General features: G+C 39.1%; 1 protein-coding gene across 9 annotated transcripts in view; it reads right to left on the minus strand.

Annotated features, from left to right (window-relative positions):
• Positions 1-23810, minus strand: part of LOC139936218 (uncharacterized) — a 132479-nt gene that overhangs the window by 16862 nt on the left and 91807 nt on the right. For 8 of the 9 annotated variants that reach the window (XM_071930991.1, XM_071930993.1, XM_071930996.1 and 5 more), the window contains 3 exons: positions 19255-22915; positions 16389-16543; positions 10717-10980 (listed from right to left, as the gene is read on the minus strand). In XM_071930991.1, coding sequence (XP_071787092.1) covers positions 10717-10980; positions 16389-16543; positions 19255-22915 — 4080 coding nt within the window. The remainder of the gene's footprint in view (positions 1-10716; positions 10981-16388; positions 16544-19254; positions 22916-23810) is intronic. The other variant, XM_071930992.1, reaches the window with a different exon arrangement.

Below are 23810 nucleotides of genomic sequence, written 5' to 3' on the forward strand. Positions count from 1 at the left end.
TAATACAAGAGCTGAAATATTAACACAATATTTGTTTGTGTACCTACTCATAAAACTATCTTTCAGTGAAACCCTTTTATTAGGGCTCCAATAAACCCCCAGGTCAATAGCATTCCTAGTTATTTTTTCAGCACATACTCAACATTCCTATTAAAAAAAAACTGGATTTGAAATCAACCTTCACAGCTGGACAAAAAATGGATTGAGGAAAGAAATGTTTTCCCTTCGTTTTCTCTACCTCAAAATGACAATTATTGCAATGAAATTCAAGTTATTACATCATGTTGAAAGGATGCGATTAACATTGGTTATTTCCAAAGACCAATATCTGCACTTGAAGAGACCCAACATTATAGGGCCTACATGAAATAACAAACCTGTGAAAGTCTAGGCTCAACCAGTCAGTGGAGTCGCAAGAAAATACCGGGAAAACCCATTTAAATCTGTACACCATGTAAGGTATGTGCACATCTTTAAATTTGAACACAGTTTATAAAGTGCAAAATGTTTTTATTTTTCCGAAGAGAAGATAAACAAATATTCACTGAAGTAAATTGAATTTTCAAATCCTTAAATTCGGGCCCAAATTTTACCAGCCAAGCTCCCAAGTCACATGTAGCATCTGCAACTAATATCCTGCTCATTTTCTACTCAGCTGAAATTTTGTAATGCAATATTTTCTGCTTAAGCAGCTCAATATAACTGGACCCTGGATGAATTGAACATTATTGTGCCTGAATACTACAACACAATGTACATGTACCTTCAGAGGATAGGGCCCTGTATCTATATAACACCATGCAGGTGCAATTGCAGCGACACGTTCAGCAAGATTACATGAAAAGCTATCATATAAATCCCACTTAATAATATGCGACTCAAAGTGCTCATTAAAGGCACTGGATACAATTGGTAATTGTCAAAGACCAGTATTTTCACTAGCTGTATCCCAAAATATGCATAAAACACCAATTCTTGTAAAAGTTTGATGCAATTGGTCATCAAAGTTGCAAGAGAATAATGAAAGACAAAACACCCTTGTTGCAAAGATTTGTGTGCCTTCAAATAACTAAAAAGATCTCAGGCAGGGAGTCTTTATTTTTTTTTTTTGAGTGAGACATTACATCTTTCTCAAAAACTATGGTTACTTCAGAGGGAGCTGTTTCTCGCATGTTGTATATTATCAACAGCTCTCCAATGCTCATTACCAAGTAAGTTTTTACGGCAACACTTATTTTGCGTTTACAAATAGTGTCCAATGCATCTAAGCTTGATCTGAATTAAGCTTCAAAATAAAAAATAATTCGAGCAAGGACGAAGAGACAGAACAAAATCTGTCAATCATCATCTGTCAATCAATTAAAACTTGAATCCCGAACAAACAATGCCATGATAAAACTAGAGATAAAGACAATTATTGACACCTCATTGTTCCAATACTAAGCAACAGCAAATAATTTGATTGACACTCGGAGGTGTCTATCAAATCTGATAAAATAATGTATTTTTATTTCTCCATTTAAAGGCTGTGGACACGATTGGTAATAGTCAAAGACTAGCCTTCACAGTTGGTGTATCTCAACATTTGCATAAAATAACTAACCTGTGAAAATTTGGGCTCAATCAGTCATCAAAGTTGCGAGATAATAATGAAAGAAGAAAACACCCTTGTCACACGAAGTTGTGTGCGTTTAGATGGTTGATTTCGAGACCTCTAAATCTGAGGTCTCAAAATCAAATTTGTGGAAAATTACTTCTTTCTCGAAAACTATGGCACTTCAAAGGGAGCCATTTCTCACAATGTTTTATACTGTCAACCTCTCCCCATTACTCGTCACCAAGAAAGGTTTTATGCTAATAATTATTTTGAGTAATTACCAATAGTGTCCACTGCCTTTAAATGCAGATGGCCTATGTAATTGTATGTAGGCCTACCTCGTGGCACAGAGGGATAGCAAACCGATTATAAATGTTCCAAGGAATGCTTAAAAATGCATCGTTTGATTTTCAAGTTTCTGCAATCTAATTTTGTGAACAAACCAAATTTTGTTTGTTCGTTTCTTTAAATGATCTTCCCATCAAGGGAACTGGACAAAGTCCCACAAGGGCAAGGGGATATAATTATAAACACCAAGCTGACAACAGCCATTCTTTCTCATACAAATATTGGTTTGACTTCTATGATTATTGAGTTGCACAAATCAAGAGTGATTCAGTAACTAGACGACAATAACTTCTAGTCATTGTGAAATCAGCAGTTGACAAACACAGGCCCTACTTCACAAAATCATTGCATGAAACAGCTCTCTTTTAGTTCATTTTGGAAAACTTGGGTAATTATATTCACTTTCTTCAGCCCAAGACCAACATCCAATCACTCAAGGTTTCCCTTCTCCAACCCTTCACAGGGCCCCCAAAACACCCTGAGGTATGAAGCATGAACACAAGACGTTTCTGAGGGGAGTGTAGAAAGAAGGATAAGACCTGAAGAAAGGCCATGGTGTAGGCGTGCAATCACATCACTCATCAGCCATGGTTACTCCAGGTATCCAGGCTAGCATCAAGGCTGTGTAGAGTAGTGTAAAATATAACCACAAGGTGCTGAAGCATGGTTTTAGGCTCTAAAGCTATTGCAGTAATTGTGCCAAAATTCTGGAACGTCTTCCTCAATCTGTTTGCATTGTCAATACCTTCTTTCAAATCCATATTAAAAATCCACCTTTATTCTACACAAAGAATTTCCAATTGAGTTTAGAGTTAACTTGATTTTGAAAATGTTACTAAGGAAACAGCTATGCATTTGTGCACAAATGCTATCATGTCTAGTTTGAATTATCGATAAATGCATTGTTATTATTTCCACAAACGTGTACTCTTTTTTTGGGGGTTGCTTTTGTATTTAAGCGGATGCGTTTTGTATCAGTTTTTTAAAAAGCACTATAAAAATGTGGTTGTTATTATTGTCAATATCATCACTCATCAGACGTGGTTACTCAAGAATATCCAGGGCAGCAACTCTACCTCCATGGTTATAGTGTAAGGTGTTAACACAGCGTTTCCTATATTAAGACTCTGTGATTGGTGAAAATGAACACCCCTTTTATTCCGATTAAATATATGACTATTTAGCCACAGAGCAAGGTGTTGGGTTGGGATGTAAAATTGTTACCGAGTAGTTTCAATTAAAGGGGTTTCCCTGTGAAGTGTGACTTCATAGAACAAGCATAATACAATGGTCTATCAGTGAACCCATGGACCATGGCCCAATTTCATAGAGCTGCTTAGCACAAAAATTTGCTCAGCATGAAATTTCTTCCTTGATGAAAACAGGGTTACCAACCAAATTTCCGCATGATTTTCAGGATAAGCAAACAACAGCTGAATACCAGTAACAAGCAATATGCAACAAAATAGAAATTTGGTTGGTAATCCTGTTTTTATCAAGGAAGAAATTTCATGCTAAGCAAATTTTTGTGCTTAGCAGCTCTATGAAATTGGGCCCAGAACATCTAGGTCTCTGCACAGTTAACACTTCATACAACATCACCAGGGATCCACATGTACCATGACATCATCCTACATTCTTAACTGGTGACCTGGCATAGTTCTCGGTAGATTATATTTCCTATTTTTTACCACAACCACACAGACAATGTGTCCACAGAGAGCATTGACCCTGGGCTGGAAGAGACTTATTTTAAGCCTTGCACAGAAACCAGAGTGGTTTTCCTCCATGTGGGTAAACCATGGGGCATGAGCTCTATGCACAAATAATGTATCTGTAGACAATCAAGGAAAATCGAGACCTGCACAAATTATTCTATATCCTGACATAAGAAGAGGGCTTGTTGTACCATGTAAATTGTAATAATAAGAAAAGTGTATATTAAAAACCTGGCACCAAAAAACCTTGACTGGTCTGAAATTGTGTAACACTGGTACCATGGAGGAAGGAAACATGCTATATAACAGTCTTGATTAAATTCACAAACCCCCAAGAAATACGTCCAGGTGATCCATGTGATTGTTTGGAAAAAAAAACATGTTTTTACAGATGAGATTGCAATAGCATGGAGGTAGAAACAGAAAGGAATATTCCAGAAATTGGCACGAGGTCTCTGGGTCATGCCGTGTCTAGACCCAGAACATCCAAGATGTTACAATTCAGAAGGTTTACAGACTCTGTGCATCACCATTTGGTAACTGTTTGACCATCCTCCAAGAAAATTTCTTCAAGAAGATAAAAAAAAATAATTCTTGAGTCATGAAAAAGAAAACCTGAGAAATCACATTGTCTGGTTTTCTTTTTTACTCAATATTTGATAGTGAATAAACCTGTCTAACAAACCCGGACAATTTTTTAAAGAAGAAGAATATGAACAAACCTGAAAGAAATTACAGACACTGCATGCACTGTAGAACCTTTATACGATCATCCACTGGCAAAAAAACACTCAACGCCGTGTTGTACTTCATTTCAATCGAGTTACTGTTGTCATTCTAAAGACAACATCCATGGGCTAAACGCAGCCACAGCTCACAATCAGCATGCGATAAATGTTTTCCCAAGTTCATCAATACTACTGTTGCACTCGTAATATTAATATCAAACCATAATCGCTGTTGCGATATCAATAGTCAAAACAAATCCAAGTTCACTACCCGTCATCATCATCAGTCACCAGTTTTCCGGAAGTGAAAAATATTTTATCATATTACCGGGAAAGAAAATTCCTTGGTCTGATAGTTCTCCTCACCCGACCATCTCAGGTGTCTCGGATATACAATGACGACGTGAGATACGGCAGCATTACAATGTCTCGGTGGGTTCAAACATGTGCTGTTCACAGCATGACCGATATCTTTTTACTTCAAACTCTTCATGAAATGTTTCAGCAGGCTGACAGATTTATGATTGAGGAGCAGCAGCGGTGGATAAAAGGCAGTGATAGGATAAAGCTTATCAGTTGAAATCCATTGTCATATCATTATCATCAACAGGTTTTTACCTTCATTGTGGAAATTTCCCAGAGGGGGGTAAGCGGATCCGCTATCTCTGGTCCGTGCATCGGGAATACGGGGTGCAATAACCTTGGTGTGTGTTACTGGCGGTAGCAGCTAAAGATCACCATTATAAGGTTTATGATAAAGGCAAACACCATTCCTGCATTGTTTTCATAACCGATCATCAGCCAACATTGCAGACAACTACTCAGGTTTATCAACGCTTCTTCAATCCATACAGCAAAGACTTCTCAAGTCACTGACCTGACTATCTTCTTGTATCCACATTTACCCAGAGATAACTGTCATTGAACACCGCTGTTACATTTGTAATTAAACCCAGTTTTCTATTGGGTAATTTTTTTTCTAGTGCAACACAAAGCCGTTGTTTTAGTAAGACTCACTCTTAAATTAGTAAGAGCACAATATGAGCTTTGTTATTCACCCACGGTATGAGGAGGAAGCCCAAGCCATACGACGCAAGAACCCAAATTGAGCAAGTCGAGAGAATATCACCTCGTTACCCCCATACCTGAGGTAGCTAGACCCTGGTAACCTTTAATCCGTGGGTAGATCTGTGACTATTGATTCACTCCGATCCTACAGATTGAAGATGCAAGAAGAAACCCACTCTGGCCTCTCTCCCGTTCCGATATCTCTCCGGGATTCGTCACCACCTGAAGCACACAACAATGTCTTGACCCTCATACAGGTTGCTACTCGACGATGACGTATTGCTTTTGCTGCTTTTTTCTAGCTATTTCCATTTGCGCTGACCACACATTATTAAGCTTTCCAATCGCATTATTTCAGGGAATGTTAAGCACACAATCACATGTTTCCTTGTCACAACACCTAAAAGGCATTCCTTCTGTGGCGAGTCAGCCAGCCATAGGGTCACTTCAGAAGGAGGAGAACAAGAAACACCCACACAAAACAAGGGGGATGGCTGAATGGGACAAATACACACACACATCCAATTCCACATTCAAAACAAAACTCAGGGTATGGGTTGTACCATTTCAATGAAAGGGGTGGGGGAGGAAGGACAGAGGGTTGCTAGGACGGTCTAAAATGCAACTACTTCCATATTGGGCGATGAATAAAAACAGCTACATGTAGCTGCGAGAGATGAATTTTAATTATCTTCCGCCCGTACAACGGTAACTGTAGTTGTGACAACATGGCGTTCGAGTAAACAATACTGTTCTGCTTTAAATGTGCTTCAATTACGTCAATCCTCCTTGTACTCAGCTTTGCATTAATTCAACTGGTGACCTTGCTCAACAACAACGCCTACCTTTTTGTTATCCTCGATTGTTTCAATTCTCAGAAGCTTCTTAAAGGAAGTCAAGACAAGGAGAACTTGAAGAAACGCAACACCCCAAAACCCACATCCTCAAGAATTCCATTGAAAAAACACACACGCTTTTCATTGTGGTTTTCTTTGAAACAAGAAACTTTAAAAAAGGAAAAGAGGAACGAAGACTCTTGAATGAACTTAGAGACTGATGACTGGGGATAATCTTAGGGCAATCTCGTTTCTCATGTCAGTCATGATTGATGATCAACTGCAAAAAGTGGCACTCAGCCACATTCTAAATAAACAAATCTCCTTTCTTCAACCAGGATCTAGTACCCAATGTCCAACAAAATTGCCTTCTGGTTGATATTCAAGCACATAAATTGTTGTCCTGTGTCGAGAATGTTCAGAGTTTGCCCCATAGAGTTATGTATAAGAACTAGAGGGCGCACTGGTGATGCTTTTTGCACAAATGCGATGGGGCCGCAAGTAGACACGCGAGCGCCATTCTGTACACGCATTGAATAAGAAACACACGTTGGAGTTTGTGTTTATTCAACGCTACGCGATGCTTTTTTCTTTTTTTCAACTTACAAAATGGCCGCACATCACGCTAAGCAATGCCTATTTGTTCAACTTAGAAAATGGCCGCCTGTGCGCATCCCGGGTCGCGTGTATAGGCCAGTGCGCCCTCTAGTTCTTTATAACTCTATGGATTGCCCATACATATCTTTTGTAGTGGCTGGCCAGCTGGACAAACTGGGTTTTGATTTCAGTCGTTTTATTTCACTTTTTCACTACTCATTCTTTTAAAATGAAATAGAGCTGCTTTTCAACACTGAACTAGTCAGCTTTGGGGGAAATTTGATGGGGCACTTTTGAAGGGGCACCGATACCAAGACCAGGGGCACAGAGGCCTCACAGAAATCGATTGATTTTCTACCTTGTTTTAAAACCTAATTTAAATTTCCTTTTACCTCATCTCAATAACATGTCCACACTCGTTTTGTTTATTTAAAATTTCCCGAAAGTTATGACGTTTAATCTCGGCCATGACAGACTAAAATAATCCTGTGCAGCCTTCGCACTGATTGATTAACAATAACAATTACGTAGCTGACCTAGATAGTCTCTGTGATGCAAACATGGAGTTAATAACGGTATTGTCCAGTTGAGTGATTGTCACCGACAGTGATAATAAACACAGCCGCATGTCGGCGAGCCTTTATCATAAACAGAAAAAACCTTGTGGTTAAGAGTTTTCTCTAAATTCATATAAACGTTTGCTTTAAATTCATAGAAGAATTTTAGTTTTAGCCTTCAAAAAACTTTATCTGCTAGGGTCGAAATGTCAGACCACTAGCTTCATTTGTTTTGCAGAAATGTTGTCAGTAAAATACAGTAAAAAACAAAAAGCTGATTTTCAAAATCACTGTCTCTGTACAAAATCTCTGTACAAATTGGTACTAAAACAAAAATATTGAAAGTTTACAGAGCAGGAACTTCCAGAAAGAAAAAGAATTTACCTACCCAAGGATAACTATCAAGGTCTTAAATCAACACCCAGTTAAGAATTTATTTCTCTCCAAAAAAAACCCCAAAACCAAAAAAACAACAATCCCAATCTTGATATATTTGAAGATTATTTACAGCTAAACCAAGTTATCCTTGCAGCTGAAGTCAGACAGTTCCATGAATGCTTGGGACAAACATGCATGATATTTGGTCCTTGAAGAAAAGTAGGAATATTTTATCGGAAACAAAGGTTTGACCTACATGTACGTATATGCTTTTATAAACATTTCAGGCTATTTATCTGTAATCACAATTGTTTCGTTTTTACCAAGGGCAAAACAAAAATTGCAAATCAGACTAAAAAAAGAAGAAGAATACAAACTTACATAATTCAGATACTTGAGAAATGCGCTCCAAGGCTTGCCTGTCTAGAGGTATTGATTCCATTCCAAACCATGTCGCCACATAATTTAACCAACTAAAACAAGACCTTCTCAACTCCAGCCAACAAAATTTGCCAACAGCAGTGTTTCCAAACCCATGTTTCGCTAACAATGATCCATGCGTGCCTGTGTTTATTTATATTAGTATCCTACATGGCATAGAGCCAATTAAAAATTGAAGTCAATAACAGTCATTAGTGGTCAACTCCTTACGAACATTCCAAGCATAACAACCAGATTTTACATTCATACCTTTACCAAGAATCAGCATTATGTAATTCCTTATATCTCCCCAATATGTGCATTGTATTGACCATAGAGCATAGGTACTTACTAATCCCTCTTCAAAAAGTCGCTAACATTCTTTCCAGGTAGAAGACGAAGGACAACTAAGAATCCTCTGAAATGTTTCTATCAGAACCAAACATTCCGTAAAAATAGAACAGCAAGTGAAGAACTATATGTGATAACAGCTTCATTTTCATGCTAAGCCCTTCCATTCTTAGCATACTAAAAGAACGATTGGTCTATTTTTAGGTTGTAAGTACATAAGGCCTGCAAAGGTAAATAGAGAATCTGGTTTTGGATTACATGGTAGGTATTTTTTTCCCCCGACTTGAACCCAAGGCAATATTTGACTGGTGCCTATAACACAGTGTTCGTGATGAATTGGATTTTCCTGAAATTGTGGTCTGCATCAATCATCCAGAGAATTTCTTTATAAAGTCAGAAACGATGTCATGGTCAAGACAAATTGTAACCAAAGGCGATCTTAAATTATTTCATTTTCAAGCATACCCTCCAACTCTCATGTCCATCCACTGGCTTCCAGTCCGAAAGAGGATTGATTTTAGGAACTTGGCTTTCATACAGTTCACTTCATGACCTACATGTAGCACCTGGGCCCATTTTCCTAGAGCTGCTCAGCACAAAAATTTGCTAAGCATGAAATTTTTGCCTTGATAAAAAAGAGGATAACCAACCAAATTTCCACATGATTTTCAGGATAAGCAAACACTGGACATGTTCTCTGGAATAAAATACCCAGTTCTTATCGGAACAGTGTTTCTATGAAACTTTCAAAACAGAACTGAAGACACTGCTCTAGACACAATCATACTGCGTACATTTTCTAAGTAATTTTTTCAGTGTTCGCCATGGTTTATAATTGTTCATATATTTCCATCAACTGTAGGCTATGATGAGTTATGCATATCAGAATGTGCACTATATAAATCTACATAAACATGTATTGCTATTTTTATCCGAAAAGAAAACAAAATGTTCCCATAAACATGCAACTTTAAAATTTATCCAACTTGACAATCTGAGGACAACGTAATCAAACACAGGCATGGATTTACACGGGAGACCATAACGGCCTCTGATGCCCCTAGTCTTGGCATTGGTGCCCTTCCATAAGTTCCTAGATAAACTTAAAGATATTGTAATGGAAGTGCCATTCTCAAAATGAAAATGGCCTTGCCCTCTCAAAACGTGGACGTTTTTTCAAAGGGCACTTCTACTGGAAAAGGGACACACCAGAGCAAAGATCAGGGGCAACAGAGGCAGTGGTCTCCTTGGCCTTCATTTAACTCCAGGCCTGACCAGAACTCTTGTCTTTACATATCCCAATCAACGATGTAGGTTTTAAAAATTAACACTCTGCCGTATATATCATACCCCCAAACTACACAACCGCAACTCTAAAGACCCCTGAAGTCATGCATGAAAAATACTGTCATTAAAACAATGATTGATGTTGCCGCAGCAACCGTAGCAATCCTATATTACAAATCTCTCAATCCAATATTAGCAAGAAGACCCATGAGGGGATATTTTACAACGCACGAGAGATTTCCTGACCAACTTTGAAAACTGGGTTGACGGATTCATGATGGTTTACTCGCCGCTGGGATTAAGGTATGCTACGCTTCTTTCGACCAATGCATCCATTCCAATACTTGACTTGTCAACGAACAAGTCGGGCAACTAACCCATGAAAGTTTCCACAAATTCTTTTTAAAAATCTACTCCCCGGATGTAGAATATAGTAATAACAAGACAAGTTCTCAACAGAACATAATCTACACAGCCATTAAATATACACATGGTGTTACCGCAAACCAAATGTACATTATTACCTCACCATGCAATGCCTCAATTCAAATAAATTAGAACATCTGTATTTGCCTATTCTTGTTTTGTACCAGTTTTCGAAAAACAAACAAACAAACACCCAAACAGATTGATGACACACCAGATGAATTTAATCTAGAAATTTGGGGACCGATAATTTAAGATTCGTGTCTGAAAACCCGCCAACAACTGTATTATTGAACATTATATGAGTTTAGGCAGAGCAGTAAATCCTTCAATAACAAAATCGAAAGAGAAATTCGTAAAAATGAAAGAGAAAAGAAGAATGCACAAAAAAATCTTGAGACTTACCGTTGTGTAACAGGCTCTTCCACCACTTCTCTCTCCTCCTTCTGGACTGATGTATAGCTATGAAGCACCTCCGGAGGGGGTGGCGGTAGATCTCCACCCAGCTCGGCGATAACCAAGTTTGCGGGAGGAGTTGGAGGGGGAGGCAAGTCAAAGTTGTCCGGGGAGGTTTCCGCTACCAGCCACGGGGCGGTGTTGGCTTGGTGAGATGGGGGAGAGTCCTTTCTGCTTGTGGTATGGGTTGGAGATGTCTTTGGTGATGTATATCTGTAAAAAATGAATGAATGAATAAACATGAGGAGGTGGCCAATTGGTGAGGCTGATACTGTCAACATGTTTGTATATTCATGAGAATATGAAGCAATCAGCCAATGGTGATGGCTGACTGTGCTCAACAGATTTGAATACTATGGGTTATTTAAAATACCGGTAGTTGAACTACAACCAATGCTGCATTCAAAATTGAAACATGCAAACAACATTAAAGGAGAAAAAAGATTCCATTCCTGCCTCCATAAACTTCAAAATCCTCATGTCAAACTCGCCAAACCAAAAACACGTTTTAGATAGCAGTATCCAAAAGAGAAACACGGAACTCCAACATCAGAAAATATTGTGTACAAAATATTTATATACAAGTGACATGGATACAGCATGGTTTCCACACCGTGACTAGATACAGAATAGAAACTATCCTATGATAGCGCACTGCATCAGCAGCTAAATAATCAATGTTGATTATAACCAGAGGGACTTAGGGCAAGAAAATACTACTGGTTTGTTTAATATTGATTGATGACACTACAGATAGCGCCTTCTGTTATCAAATCAGATTTCCTAAATATAATATCGACATGTGTTACATCAATGATGCAATAATAAAGGCTGATTCCCTCTCACATAGTTTTTGTTTCCGTAGCAGGTGCGGAAATTACCTGATGTTATTATGCAGGGCTGGCAACAATTCCTTCTTGCAATGGGGAGATATTTAGGATTATTACATTCAACATAAACAGGGAAGCAGTTTCCATAACAGGGTGCGATTTCGTCCAGCAATTATGCATGGCACAAAGTTTAGACTGAAATTTAATTTGTTCAAACCGATCGCCAATATTGAATAGAAAATTTAAGATTTTTTAGTAGCAACTGATACAACTTGTGTAGCATTTTGCTCTGCTATACAATGGATATTTTACATGAGAGGTTTGCAGACTTGCATGCATCACCAGAAAAAAACCCACCTTGTACACAGAAAAATAACACCTTGGACTATTTCTGTCTTCGCCTCGTGAAATGGAACAGTCCAAATTTTACCTTGCGATAATATTCCTTCCATTCCACGAATTAAAGCCACTCAATATTTGTTTTATATAACTGAAATATAGATCCTTGTCATTTGATGTATTTTAAAAGTATAACATTATGAAAAATTACACAAATTACTGACAACCAAAAATCACATAGCGCCGCGTAGCGGCAACAGTGCACAAATCGGATCACAACCTTTTGCACAGGTGCTCCTTTGTTTTAGCAGCGGCGCGGCGGCGCTGTACTGCTCAAAAACATTGGGAACAAGGATGATCCTAACTGTTGAATGGGAAATGCTATTCCCCATGGGCGAATATGTCTTTTTGATCACCGGTGCGGATGGGAGTAATAGTGAATGTTACATGAAGTAATTTTACTTATTTTAAAGCAATTTTAATCCCCCCAAAAAAGAGATTTAGGGAAAACCCTAAAATAAGGAAAAATCAGTTTGCAGAGTGTAACTGCATCAAAGAATCCAAAATCTGCTATAAGGACTGTGGAGAGTAAATTGTTTGATAAATACATTTTTACCTCGTTTCAGTATTCACCTTCATAGTTAAAGTAACTTTTTATATTGTAAAATCACAATGACCTTGTATTTCGATCCTACTAAAGGCTTTCTGAAATGCTTCAACGTCTGCTGGGCCGAAACGTGAGGCCATGAAAATAATTTGAACTCATACAACAGAATATTTTGGATTTTTTTCCCCCTTCTTTTGCAACTGCTTATTATGTTTTTATTTTTTTATTTTCCTACTAATGAAATTTTGTTTTTGTTTTTTTGGGGGTACCTTTGAAAAACAGTCTTTCCCTGAAAAGTTTCCTCGGATAATTAATAAAAAGCAATTAAGGACATATACATATTAAACAGAGGGTATACCTTCTTGTAATTACTCCAAATATTAAAGACCCTAAACAAAACTTATTTGGTAACATTTTTTGAAATTATTCCATTCCAAGGAATGTGGTATTAGAGAAAGAGATTCAAAATCATTTCAAACTGAGAAATGCTTCTGCATGTAACGTTTCTCAGATTGTGTATTCCGTTTATGAATTATTCTTCTTGTGTTGACATAAATGCTCCAGATTTTTGCGATATATCAAAAAACGCTACCACCTTTTGAAATGAAATTTTCACTTATAGTTTTATTGTATAAACACTTGTGTAAACAAACAAATAAACGGTTTCCAAAAACCAAAAGTATACTTTGCCTTTTCAACCATTGTTTTCTTTGTTGCCATAAATTTCAGTTTCCCAAAGCTTTGATAGAATGATTCTTACGAATATTTGTTTATTAAGTTGATTCTTACGTTGATGTGTAGTGCTCCTAGTGCTCTTAGTACAGTGTGTTACCTACAGACCATAACAGATGGTCAACTCAATTTAAACGTGTCGTAAAAGTCACCCCGGCTGATCTTAAGCACTTGGACTGATGAAGATAGCGTACAGAGAAGAAACGATAAACGCAAGTAGCAACCATTCTTGAAAACACAACTCTGATTGACGCAAATAAACATGTTCATTTATAGTATTTCATCCTATTAATGCAAGATAATGCCCTATTTTGGCTTGGGAATTGAAGATGACAGTGTTTGTGTCTAACAGCACCCCCCCCCCCCCCCCCGAGAAAAAGTACACTACCAATAACAATTGTCTACAAAAATCAGCCATTGAGAAAGACTCACCTAGGGTTGTAGTGACATGCCATTATTACCATGTAGTTGGTAAACAGTTTGCAATAGCTAATTTTATTTTCTCAAAATCAAGATTACCAACACCTTACATGTAAGTTCAATCTTTAGATCTTCACAACATCAAGTCCTTACCACACACTTGTTAATTATCTTCACCAACAACCAGACCTGATACTTCAAGGAGGCAACTAAGACGATTGCTTCCATGCCTCCTGATCATTGCCTTGGTGCCCTTAAAATACTCCAGTAGAAATTTAAAATTTCCTCATAGGGTGCCCTTTATCAAGGAGAAAATGCCTTGGTGCCCTTGCCCCCTTTATAAACCGAAGCTCACAAGCCTGCAACACAACATCTCTATTGATATCTTACCTTTATCAATGCAAAAATACCAACTGCGCCATCCCAATGTCATTAAACAGCATCCATTTTACACATGTACTTGGGTTGATCAAGGCTTTATGATCACAGAAAATGAATACGTGCAACACTTGACTTTTTCCTGAACCCCGGGTTCAATTAATACAACAGCGGTAGTCTCCTTCTTAGAAATACATATTGATGACACACAGCTAGGCATGCATGCTGAGGACTGAGAGAGTAAGTTGTGTAGGTAACTCTGGCTGTGCGACACTTAACAAAATAGATCTCTTATACTGGGTTGTGTTAATAGTTGCCTGTATTAACTTGTGACTCATCCACTTCATGAATATTCATTAGACTTTCATTTCATTTTATGATCAAAGCATCCGTCTTTATAACAAGGTGGCAATATTTTGTTTGATCATTGCCAAATAAATAAATTGAATAACTGATGAAGACGTGCATTAAATAATTTTTTTTAGCTTAGTTTTGTTTACAAGTTATTTACAATACATAAATAACTTGTATGATAATTATGATGTTGCTCTTTATTTTGTTTGTAATGGAATTTTAAAACAAAAAAGTTGAGTGTACAAACTTTGTGATAGTTCAACTTGAAAGTGACTGTCTTTCCAAAAATAACATTACGTGAAAAACTCAGCTTAAAACATGTTATATTTCAATTTGCAAAACATTTTTCAGTTAAACAATTTATTTTAAACTCTACATGGCAAGTAGATACACACATGGTGTTACCGCAAATCAAATATATAATTTACTTCAGTAAATAACAATAATTTTAATAAAAACGTGTATTTGATAATGTTGCAAGAACTATCCAATATATGCCCCGAAAATTCTCTGATTTTTATGAGGAGAAATTTCATCGAATCAACAAGATTAAATTCACCCATTTGTTGCAACATGGTGCACTGCAATGTTTTGTATTATCATAAACACATGCAGGTAGGTTATTCTGTACACACCCAGCACTGAAGCAGAACCGAGTTTTAACTGACCACGCCTATGAATCATCCCATAGAAAAGCAACACTAGCCAGCAACCACCAGCAGGTGCATCCAAGCAAGTGGATCATTTGCATAATTAATTGTCTCCTCAATGTCTAGGTTGAGAGGGGATTTCCCCCATGAGTCATGCTATAGGATAACAATGGTGCTTGGTTAGTTGACTCAAAAGTAAACATGTTAGGGTGTGGTTGTGTTTAGGTACACTGTAGTGGGCAACACTCTGTGTCTGGTGAGCAAAAGATGAGTGCTTGGACACAATGCCTCATTTGCTTAAGTTCCAGACGGACTTTCGGTTTTAAAAACTAAATTTGAATCTCACTATTAAGTAGGATTTGAATCTTTGCATAGTGGGATAATAAAACAGATGAGGTTTTGCGGTTGCATCATGTGTAAATCTCTTTTGAGTAAAGTGCTGTGGTGGTTGTTAACCACTGGAACCACCACTACTCAAAAGCCAAAACAATTCTCCCAATTGAGTCACACTGTTTTTCAGTGTCGAGTCTCAAGATTCTTCTGCAATCCAACCACTTGTGAGTTGTTTAAATGTTTTGAGTATAATAATTGTAGTGATGGAGTGAGGGTGGGTGGGGGGGGGGGGTCGAGATACTATGTAGAACCATCTTTTTGTAAGACTGAGTTCTAAAATAATCCTAACAATCCATGTCGGAGATGTCAAAGTTAGAAAAAAAGAACATTAATATTTAAAAGACTTTTGGAGTTTTTTGTGCTTGCACCTCAGAGAGAAGACTGACTCCCAACTAATAAATTCAATTCAACAGAGGGCGCTATTTCACTATCACAAGATGACAATATCAAACAAATAGTTATGCTACATGTACGATATAAAGAACTGAGAAATGACTGCAGCCTTATTCGTGCTTGTAATACATACATGTTTGTCAGAATAGACTCTTCATTTTATCATGTCAAGTCAACAGAGGGCACTGTTTCACTGTCACAGCAACACAATATCACAGCAACCGGTAAATGCTCTAATATTTGCACTGAACCTTGAGGTGTTGACAGCATCTTTTGTAAGGTCAAGAGAGGGAGCTATTGCAACTATTCTTGACAATTTAAAAATAAGTGGTACATTAAAATCAATTCAATTATTCATTAAAACTGTATGGGAACTTCCTTTTGGACTTTTTGCTCACATAAAAACACAGTCACCATTTAAAAGACTAAGCAAGTAACTGTATCAGACAATATTCAAATCTAAAACTCGCAAATGGCTTATTCGGACTCGACGGAAACAAATTAAAAGGATTTTATCTGACATACCTCTTCTGACTTTGATGAGACGCCATCGAGAAAGTAAAGACAGCTTGAGGAGGTGCAGATACTCTCCTCTCTGTCTTCTGTTTGTCTTCATTGATGTAGCACCTGTCATCTTTATACTGCACCTTGGCGATTGGCTTGAGTTGAGCCTCTTTCACCTGAAGGGGTATCGATGAGGAAGAGTTGTTAGTTAAAGGCACAAGACACTATAGGTTATTACTCAACATAATTATTAGCATTCAAACTAACTAAGTAACAAGCAATAGACGATGTGACCTCTAACGTCACTCGAAAACCATAACCTGGTTCGCGCGCATACCGCCGGGCAAAACCTTTGTGTTTTGGCAACCAGCTTGAAAGTGTATGCAATCTTACCAGGACTACGCGTCTTTTTGCCTGGCAAAACATGACATATACAGTGTTTTGTCAACAGAGGGCGGTTTGTATGTAAACATGGGTCACATCTTCTGTAGAGAGCTGTTGATAGTATAAAACATTGTGAGAAACAGCTCCCTCTGAAGTAACATAGCTTTTCAGATAAAAGGTAATTTTCACTCAAATAATAAAATTTTTAAGCATTTTTTAGGCATCTGAAAGCACACAAAATTGTGCAACTAGGGTGTTTTTTTTTTTCATTATTCTCTTGCAACTTAGATGACAATTTGAGCCCACATTTTCACAGGTTTGTTATTTGATGCATATGTTCCGATACACCAAGTGAGAAGACTGCCAGGGTGGATTTTACTAAGAGTTAAGACTAGTCTTATCTCGAGTTAGGACGAGTTACTCTTCCTAACTTAGGACTGTATATTTTTTATTATCTCCTAGGACAAGTCCTAAGTTAGAACTAGTCCTAACTCTTTGTGAAATCGACCCCCTGTACCTTTAAAAATGTAGGTCAGGAAAGGGAGATTAGAGAATGCATTTAGTCCAAATTGACTTTGCATCTCGCAACTAACTTTGTAAAAACTACGCTCAAAAACTAACATACTCTGAAAAGGTACCTAGTTTGTATATATGGGAACATTTGTGTAAAATAAGGACTTTGCAGCCAACATCCATGTTTAAATGTTAGTGTTAGTTCATGACCACACATGCAAGCACTTATCTAAGGTTTTTATCACAAACTGTTAAAATAAACCGTTAGTGTTAACTCTTAAGGGACCATTCATTTCTGCATTTCAATAACCATACTACCAGGCGTTAATAATCTTGTTTTTTGAAACTTTTAAATATTTCCTTCTTCACGATAAAATTGAATCTGAAAAAGGCTTCTTAGGTCATGAAGCTTTTCTCAGGCATCTGAAAGTACACAGTTTTATGCAACAAGGGATTTTTCTTTCAGTATTTTCACAAAGTTTTTATAGGTATTTTGCATGTGTAGAATACACTATGTAAGTGCGAACTGGTCTATGACAGCTAATAATATGACAGAACTTTTCTTTTGTTCTTATATATGTTAGTGGGGGGGGGGGGGGTCATTAACATCAGTTCAGTTTTTTTTTGTAACAGTTATTCAGCACGTTTGCACATTTATTTATAGCAGATCCTTGACTATTTTTTAGCCAATTTGTTTACACTCAGCCAACGAGAAAGATAACCCCCCATTCAAGTTTAGAGTTTCAAAACAAATCTGGCCGAAAAATAGCATGCCTAAGAAAAGAAATGGGTGCAACTATACACAAACCAAGCATTGATTTCACCAGGAATTACAAAAAACGGGGACGTCTGAAAAGCTTTCCAGTATCAAACCAAAAAGAGTACATGCACTCAACTAAACAATTTTCATGCACTCTGAAAGGGAAATGGCGGGGTAGGTACATGTAACTATAAAAGAGATGCAGTTAGCTTTATGGAATTAGGTACTTTTGTAGAACACACAATACAATGTCCACAGATTTACATTCAACTTAAAGGGTTTGAAGATAATGATGGTAGAAAGCTTCCCTTAAAATAGTAATTCCTGAGAGGTTGTACATGTAGCTTTTGAGAAATGAGATAAAACCATGTCACGAAAATAGTTTTTGTCTCAGGAGACAAACATTATTTTAGCATGTACAACGTACTTACCAGTACTGGTATTTAAATAATATTTTAAGAGAAGCTTTCTTCCATCATTATCTTTAAACTGTGTAACTTTAATGTACATCTGTGGACATTGTGTTTCGTGTCCAATAAAAAGTACACACACCCTTTAAAGAAAGCCAGATTAAAGCAAAGTTATCATTGTTTCATCAAATCAAATTCTTTCTCACAACAAACATTCAAGTTAAAATCTTTAGCAGAAACATCAGGGCCCAATTTCATAGAGCTGCTCAACAACCTAATATTGCTTTTAGAAAATTGCTCAGCAGAAATAAGCAGGACACCAGCCACACATGGCCAATGTGGATTGGTGTTTTGGCTGGTGACCTTATTCTAGAAAGCAGAATTGTTGTTGTGCTTGGCTCGTTTTTATGCTGAAGCAGCCCTCTGTAGTTGGGCCCTGGACATTTGGGGTACAACATCCCTGGATTCAAGATTTTTTATTTTTTTTTTTTTTTTCGTTTTTGATCAGATGTTGTCTTCTTTAATTTGGTTTAAAGGGAAGGTACACGTTTGGCAATTACTCAAAACAAATATTAACTTGCAACTGACTTGATGAGCATTTGAGAGCTGTTGATAGTATAAAACAATGTGGGAAACGACTCCCTCTGAAGTATCATAGTTTTTTTCTTGTTATTTTATGCTTATGATGGGTCACACCAAGTGAGAACACTGGTCTTTGACAATTACCAAACGTGTACAGTGCCTTCAATCTGGTTTAATTTAGTTGCAAGCAAATAAAAAGTGCAGAAAAATAATCCAACAGCAAGCAAACCACAAACACCTTGTAAGATGAAACTGGAGATTTGTAAGTCACCTGCTTAGGGGGCAACTGGGGCGGCTCGTCCGCGTCGAACTTGGCCTGAGTCCTGTCAACAGAGGGTGCTATTTTGGTTGGGTATTGCTGCCCAATGTCTTTGGAATTCCTGTGTTGCCTCATTGCAGGTAAAGTGGCAGAAGTGGAATGAGAGAACTGTCTGGCGTGGGTAGCAGTGAATGTCTCAGTACGTGAGATTCCCTTCTTGGAGTCCTCTTTAAAGCGATCCCGAACATCAGGATTCCTCCTGCTGGCTTGACTCATAGATGATGACCGACCAATTTTGACTGGCTTCTTAGCTGGTCTGTAGTCATCCATGGACTCGTGACTCCTCTGCCAGGACTTATCTCGTGCTCTATCGACGGGTGAGGTTCTTTCATTCTGATAAGGGTTATCAGGTACCGATTGTCTCTGCTGGATACGCTGTTTGGGGTCTCCACCTGGCGGAGAGGTCTTCGGGGATTGAGGCCCCCACATTGAGGCTTCCACAGGAGACACAATTCCTGAATCCACGTGGGTATGATGAGAAGCTTGGCTGGACATGGAAGAATCCCTTGAATGATTGTTGAAGCTGGGGTCCCGTTTCTTGTATATCGAGGCAGTTGATGAGTACACAGATTCACTCATGGAGGAATAGCCAGATAAACCCCCCTGCTGAGAACCAAAACTACTCCCATCAGATCGAGAAGGCCCTTTCCGAGACTGAACAAAATCAAACAGGGCATCTTTTATAATTTTTTTGTCCTCCAGATCTGATCCTCTGTGAGATTTCCGTATAGCACCACTGGGGTCAGAATATTTATGCCGCTGTTCGCCTACAGACCCTTTACGATGCCGCTCCGAATCTGATTTGGATTTTTGATGTTGGCTGGGGAAGTCCATGTTCTCAGGAAAGTACCTCAAGTCTGACGAGGATTTGCGGGGTGGCAAGTCCAAACTCTTAGGATCTGAAGTGCTACGTCTATTATCTTTGACACTGTTTCTTGCCCCACTAACGCTGCTCGGTCTACGATCTGGTTCAGTACGTGATCGGATACTCGATCCTGATTCTGACGATTCACCACCCAGCTCCTCATCAATACGACTAAACCGGGGTTCTGACGGACCCACGTGGCTCGGGTAGAAAACACCACTGTAAGAATGACTTCTGCCATGGGAAGAAGAACCCTCCGAGGTTGGCTCCTCAGCCGATTCAGACTTCCAAGGGGGGAAACTTGAATGAGGGGTGACTTGAGGTCCTGTCATTCTGGAATCTAAATCCAGAGAGGAGCTGTGATAATGACCACTTGATGATTTGGCTTGAGACTTGTTTTGAAAGAAGGCGTCCCGGGCTTCCTTGGAGCTCTGTTTACCTGGTCCCAACAACGGTTGCGACCTAGAAAGCTGTGATTGGGCCGACGATAAGTTCCCTCTAAAGTACTGTCCTTTACTGTCACTCGTTTGAGACCTGTCTATCTTAATCTCAACTTTTGTTTCATGCTTTCTGGTTGAATTGCTGACCGGATCACCGTTCACAGACCTGTCTCTTTGGAGCTGAGAGAGAATCGATGTGCCAGAATGTTCCATGTTGTCCAACTTACTCCAGTCGTCTGATGAAAAAGTCTCAGACACACTTTGTACATTGTTGGGAGATTCCTGTTGGCTGCGAAAGGGATTATCGGACTCCATTTCGTAGCCGCTGTCCCTACCCTCGGTTTTCAAGAATGTAATTTCTTTCGGTTGGCCGTCAACTAAGGCTTGTGCCGGGGCTGGTTCGACTGCTTCCATCATGAGCGGACTTATAGGTGACCGTATTCCGGGAGTGTTTTCACGAATAAGTTTTTCATTTATGGGACTCTTTTTAGGGACATTCGTGTCCTGTGGATCATGATATTTGTCAATCCAAGTAGGGTCTACAGTCAAGACAATCTTTTGCCATAGTTCGTCTTGAGTGTCAAGAGGTTTCTTGGTAGAGAAATCAATCGGATTTCTCCAGGGGCGGTCAATGGTACTCCCAATTTCGCTATTGATCCTGTTATGTTCCTCTTCGTCCGACGATAACCGACTTGTTGGCGATTTCACCCGCTGACTGCTGGAGTGGGAATCCAGAGAGGAGATTGACGTTCTCATTCCTTTCTCGTTTGAGGAGACGTAATTAGGTAAAGTTTGGGACTGTGGGTTGTTGTACCCGCTGTGGTTCACGGTGACGTGTGATTGATGAGTTGGAGAGTCTGACCCTGTGGATGACTCGTCTGGATTCACACCAACCAAGAGCTCCTGGTGATCAGATACAGTCCCTAAGTACGACTCAAATGCTTTCACCAGAGGATCCGACTCTTCTGTAATTCTGTCTATAGTGTCTTTAGTTGGCGGCGATCCTCCTTGTGGATAATCATAGCTCGTTTGTGAACTCCGGATATCCTGCGCATATGAACTTGAGAACCAAGAGCTGGTGTCTGTGTCGGTCCCATCTGTACCATCGTCAACGTAGCATACTTCGGCAGTGAACAATGACTGACGCTGGCTGGGAATTTTGTTGCTCATTCCTGGAAAGGTTACAGAACCATCTCTGTTTCCAGGTTGCTGCGACGAGTACAAAGGAGCAGCAGTGGAACTCAGAACCGGCTTACTCTCGTATGAGTAGGGTTCTGAGTCACCGCTTATTGAGTTACCTTTACTGTGCATCGAGCGACCCTGGTCTTGCTTAGAAGGAAGCTTGACAGGGGGTATATCTGTCGGTGAAATGACCGAGTTGGGAGTGCAGTTATTGTCATTGCGTCTGGATTCCTGTGTATTGGTTTGTACTGGCCACGACGAGGACTTCATGTGTTCACCGATCTGGTGAGCTTTATTCCGCGAGTCACCACGCCGAGGTGGCCTGGGAGGCTCTCGTCCACTTGGGGTTGGGGATGGCGTCACTCTCGGTACAGCATGGTACATATTCCCCGATGTTGGTGACATGCGTCTTTGTTTAAAGGACTGTGTATTCTCATCCCAGTACTTGCTGCCGGTGTGTATATCGGCTGAGCTTGCATACTGCCTTTGTGGCATCTGTACTGTTGAGTAACTTACTACTTGGGAGGTGCTATACGTCTGTTGCTGAGACTCGGGTCGTGTTTGCGCATCGGGCACTCTGCCGATGAACGCTTGCTGCTGCGCACTCTGCAACTGCGTTGCTGTGGCGACTTTAGGGTAAGTCTCCGCCGGTTGCAACTCCACATTCCCGAAATTGGGATTGTTGGCGAAAAGCATTCCCTTCTTTTCGTTGACAAAGTACAGATCTTTGTCCTTTCCTGCTGTGCTCAGTTCTCTAGTACTGGAAGAGATGTATTCAGACACCCGTCGCTTGACAAAGCCTTGACCTATATCGTTCTCATTGTTAGATCTTTGCAAGTTCACCATGGACTGAGTGTTGTTTTGCCTCATTGTTCTGGCATGGAATGTTTTCATAATGGTAAGGTTTTCCATTGTTTCCATTGGCGGAGACGATTGGGCAGTCCGCTGTGGAAGTTGTCGAGGGGATGTGAACCCTGTTGTGCTGTTTGCCGGCTGCTGAGCTACTGGAATGGAGGATGTTCTAACCATTGGGTTTTCCCTCGTCTGACTTGGGTCTGGATTATGCCAAGATTTGGGTCTGGATTGAGTCGATCTGCAGTCAAAGAAACAAAAATGGACACAAAAATGTTATCAGTCTTTGTTGAAAGTGTTATCACATTGGTAAAATTGAACAAAGGGGAAAAGGATGTTTACAAATGTTTATGGTTTAAAAAAATGTTTTTGTTGTGTACATGATATCAATTTTGTGTATACTATAATACAAAAGGTTGAGTGTGTTGGGACAGTGGGAAGCAAAGTTTTCATTCTTTAGGTTTTTGAGAACAAATGCAGTGTGACGCACCGTGCATTTAAAGGAACACTTGCCTTGGATCGGACGAGTTGGTCTATAAAAAGTGTTTGAAACCGTTTGTTAAGAAATGTATATGGTTGGAAAGATGTTTTAAAAGTGGAATATAATGATCCACACAAGTATCACTCAAAATTGCACGGTTTTCCTTTTTTATGTCGCAGACAAACACGGTCGGCCATTTATTACTCCCAAATGGCCCCCCTAATTACTCCCATAAATGGCCGACCGTGTTTGTCGACGAGGTAAAAGGAAAACCACGCAATTTCAAGTCATGTTTGTGTAGATCATTGTATTCTACTTTTACAACATCTTTCTACCCATATGCATTTCATAACAAACAGTTTCAAACGCTTTTCAAAGACCAACTCGACCGATCCAAGGCAACGTGTTTCTTAAATGTTGACAGTATAAATGTTCATGTTGAAGTAGGGCAAACCAACAATTTCACAATAACCACAACACTGCAGTCCCACCTTCACAGTATAAATATCTTCATAGTCTACACTTTGTTTCCTTTGCACACATGCGCAGCCATTAATTGTTTGATCAAACAAAACTTTCTTCATCTACGTTTCAACACGAGTTCAGTTTTGATTGAAGAAGCATCAATCCGACTGGGCACTTTCCTACCACTAGA

The sequence above is a fragment of the Asterias amurensis genome, chromosome 4, assembly GCF_032118995.1.
Source record: "Asterias amurensis chromosome 4, ASM3211899v1".
In the NCBI taxonomy this organism is placed as follows: Eukaryota; Metazoa; Echinodermata; class Asteroidea; order Forcipulatida; family Asteriidae; genus Asterias; species Asterias amurensis.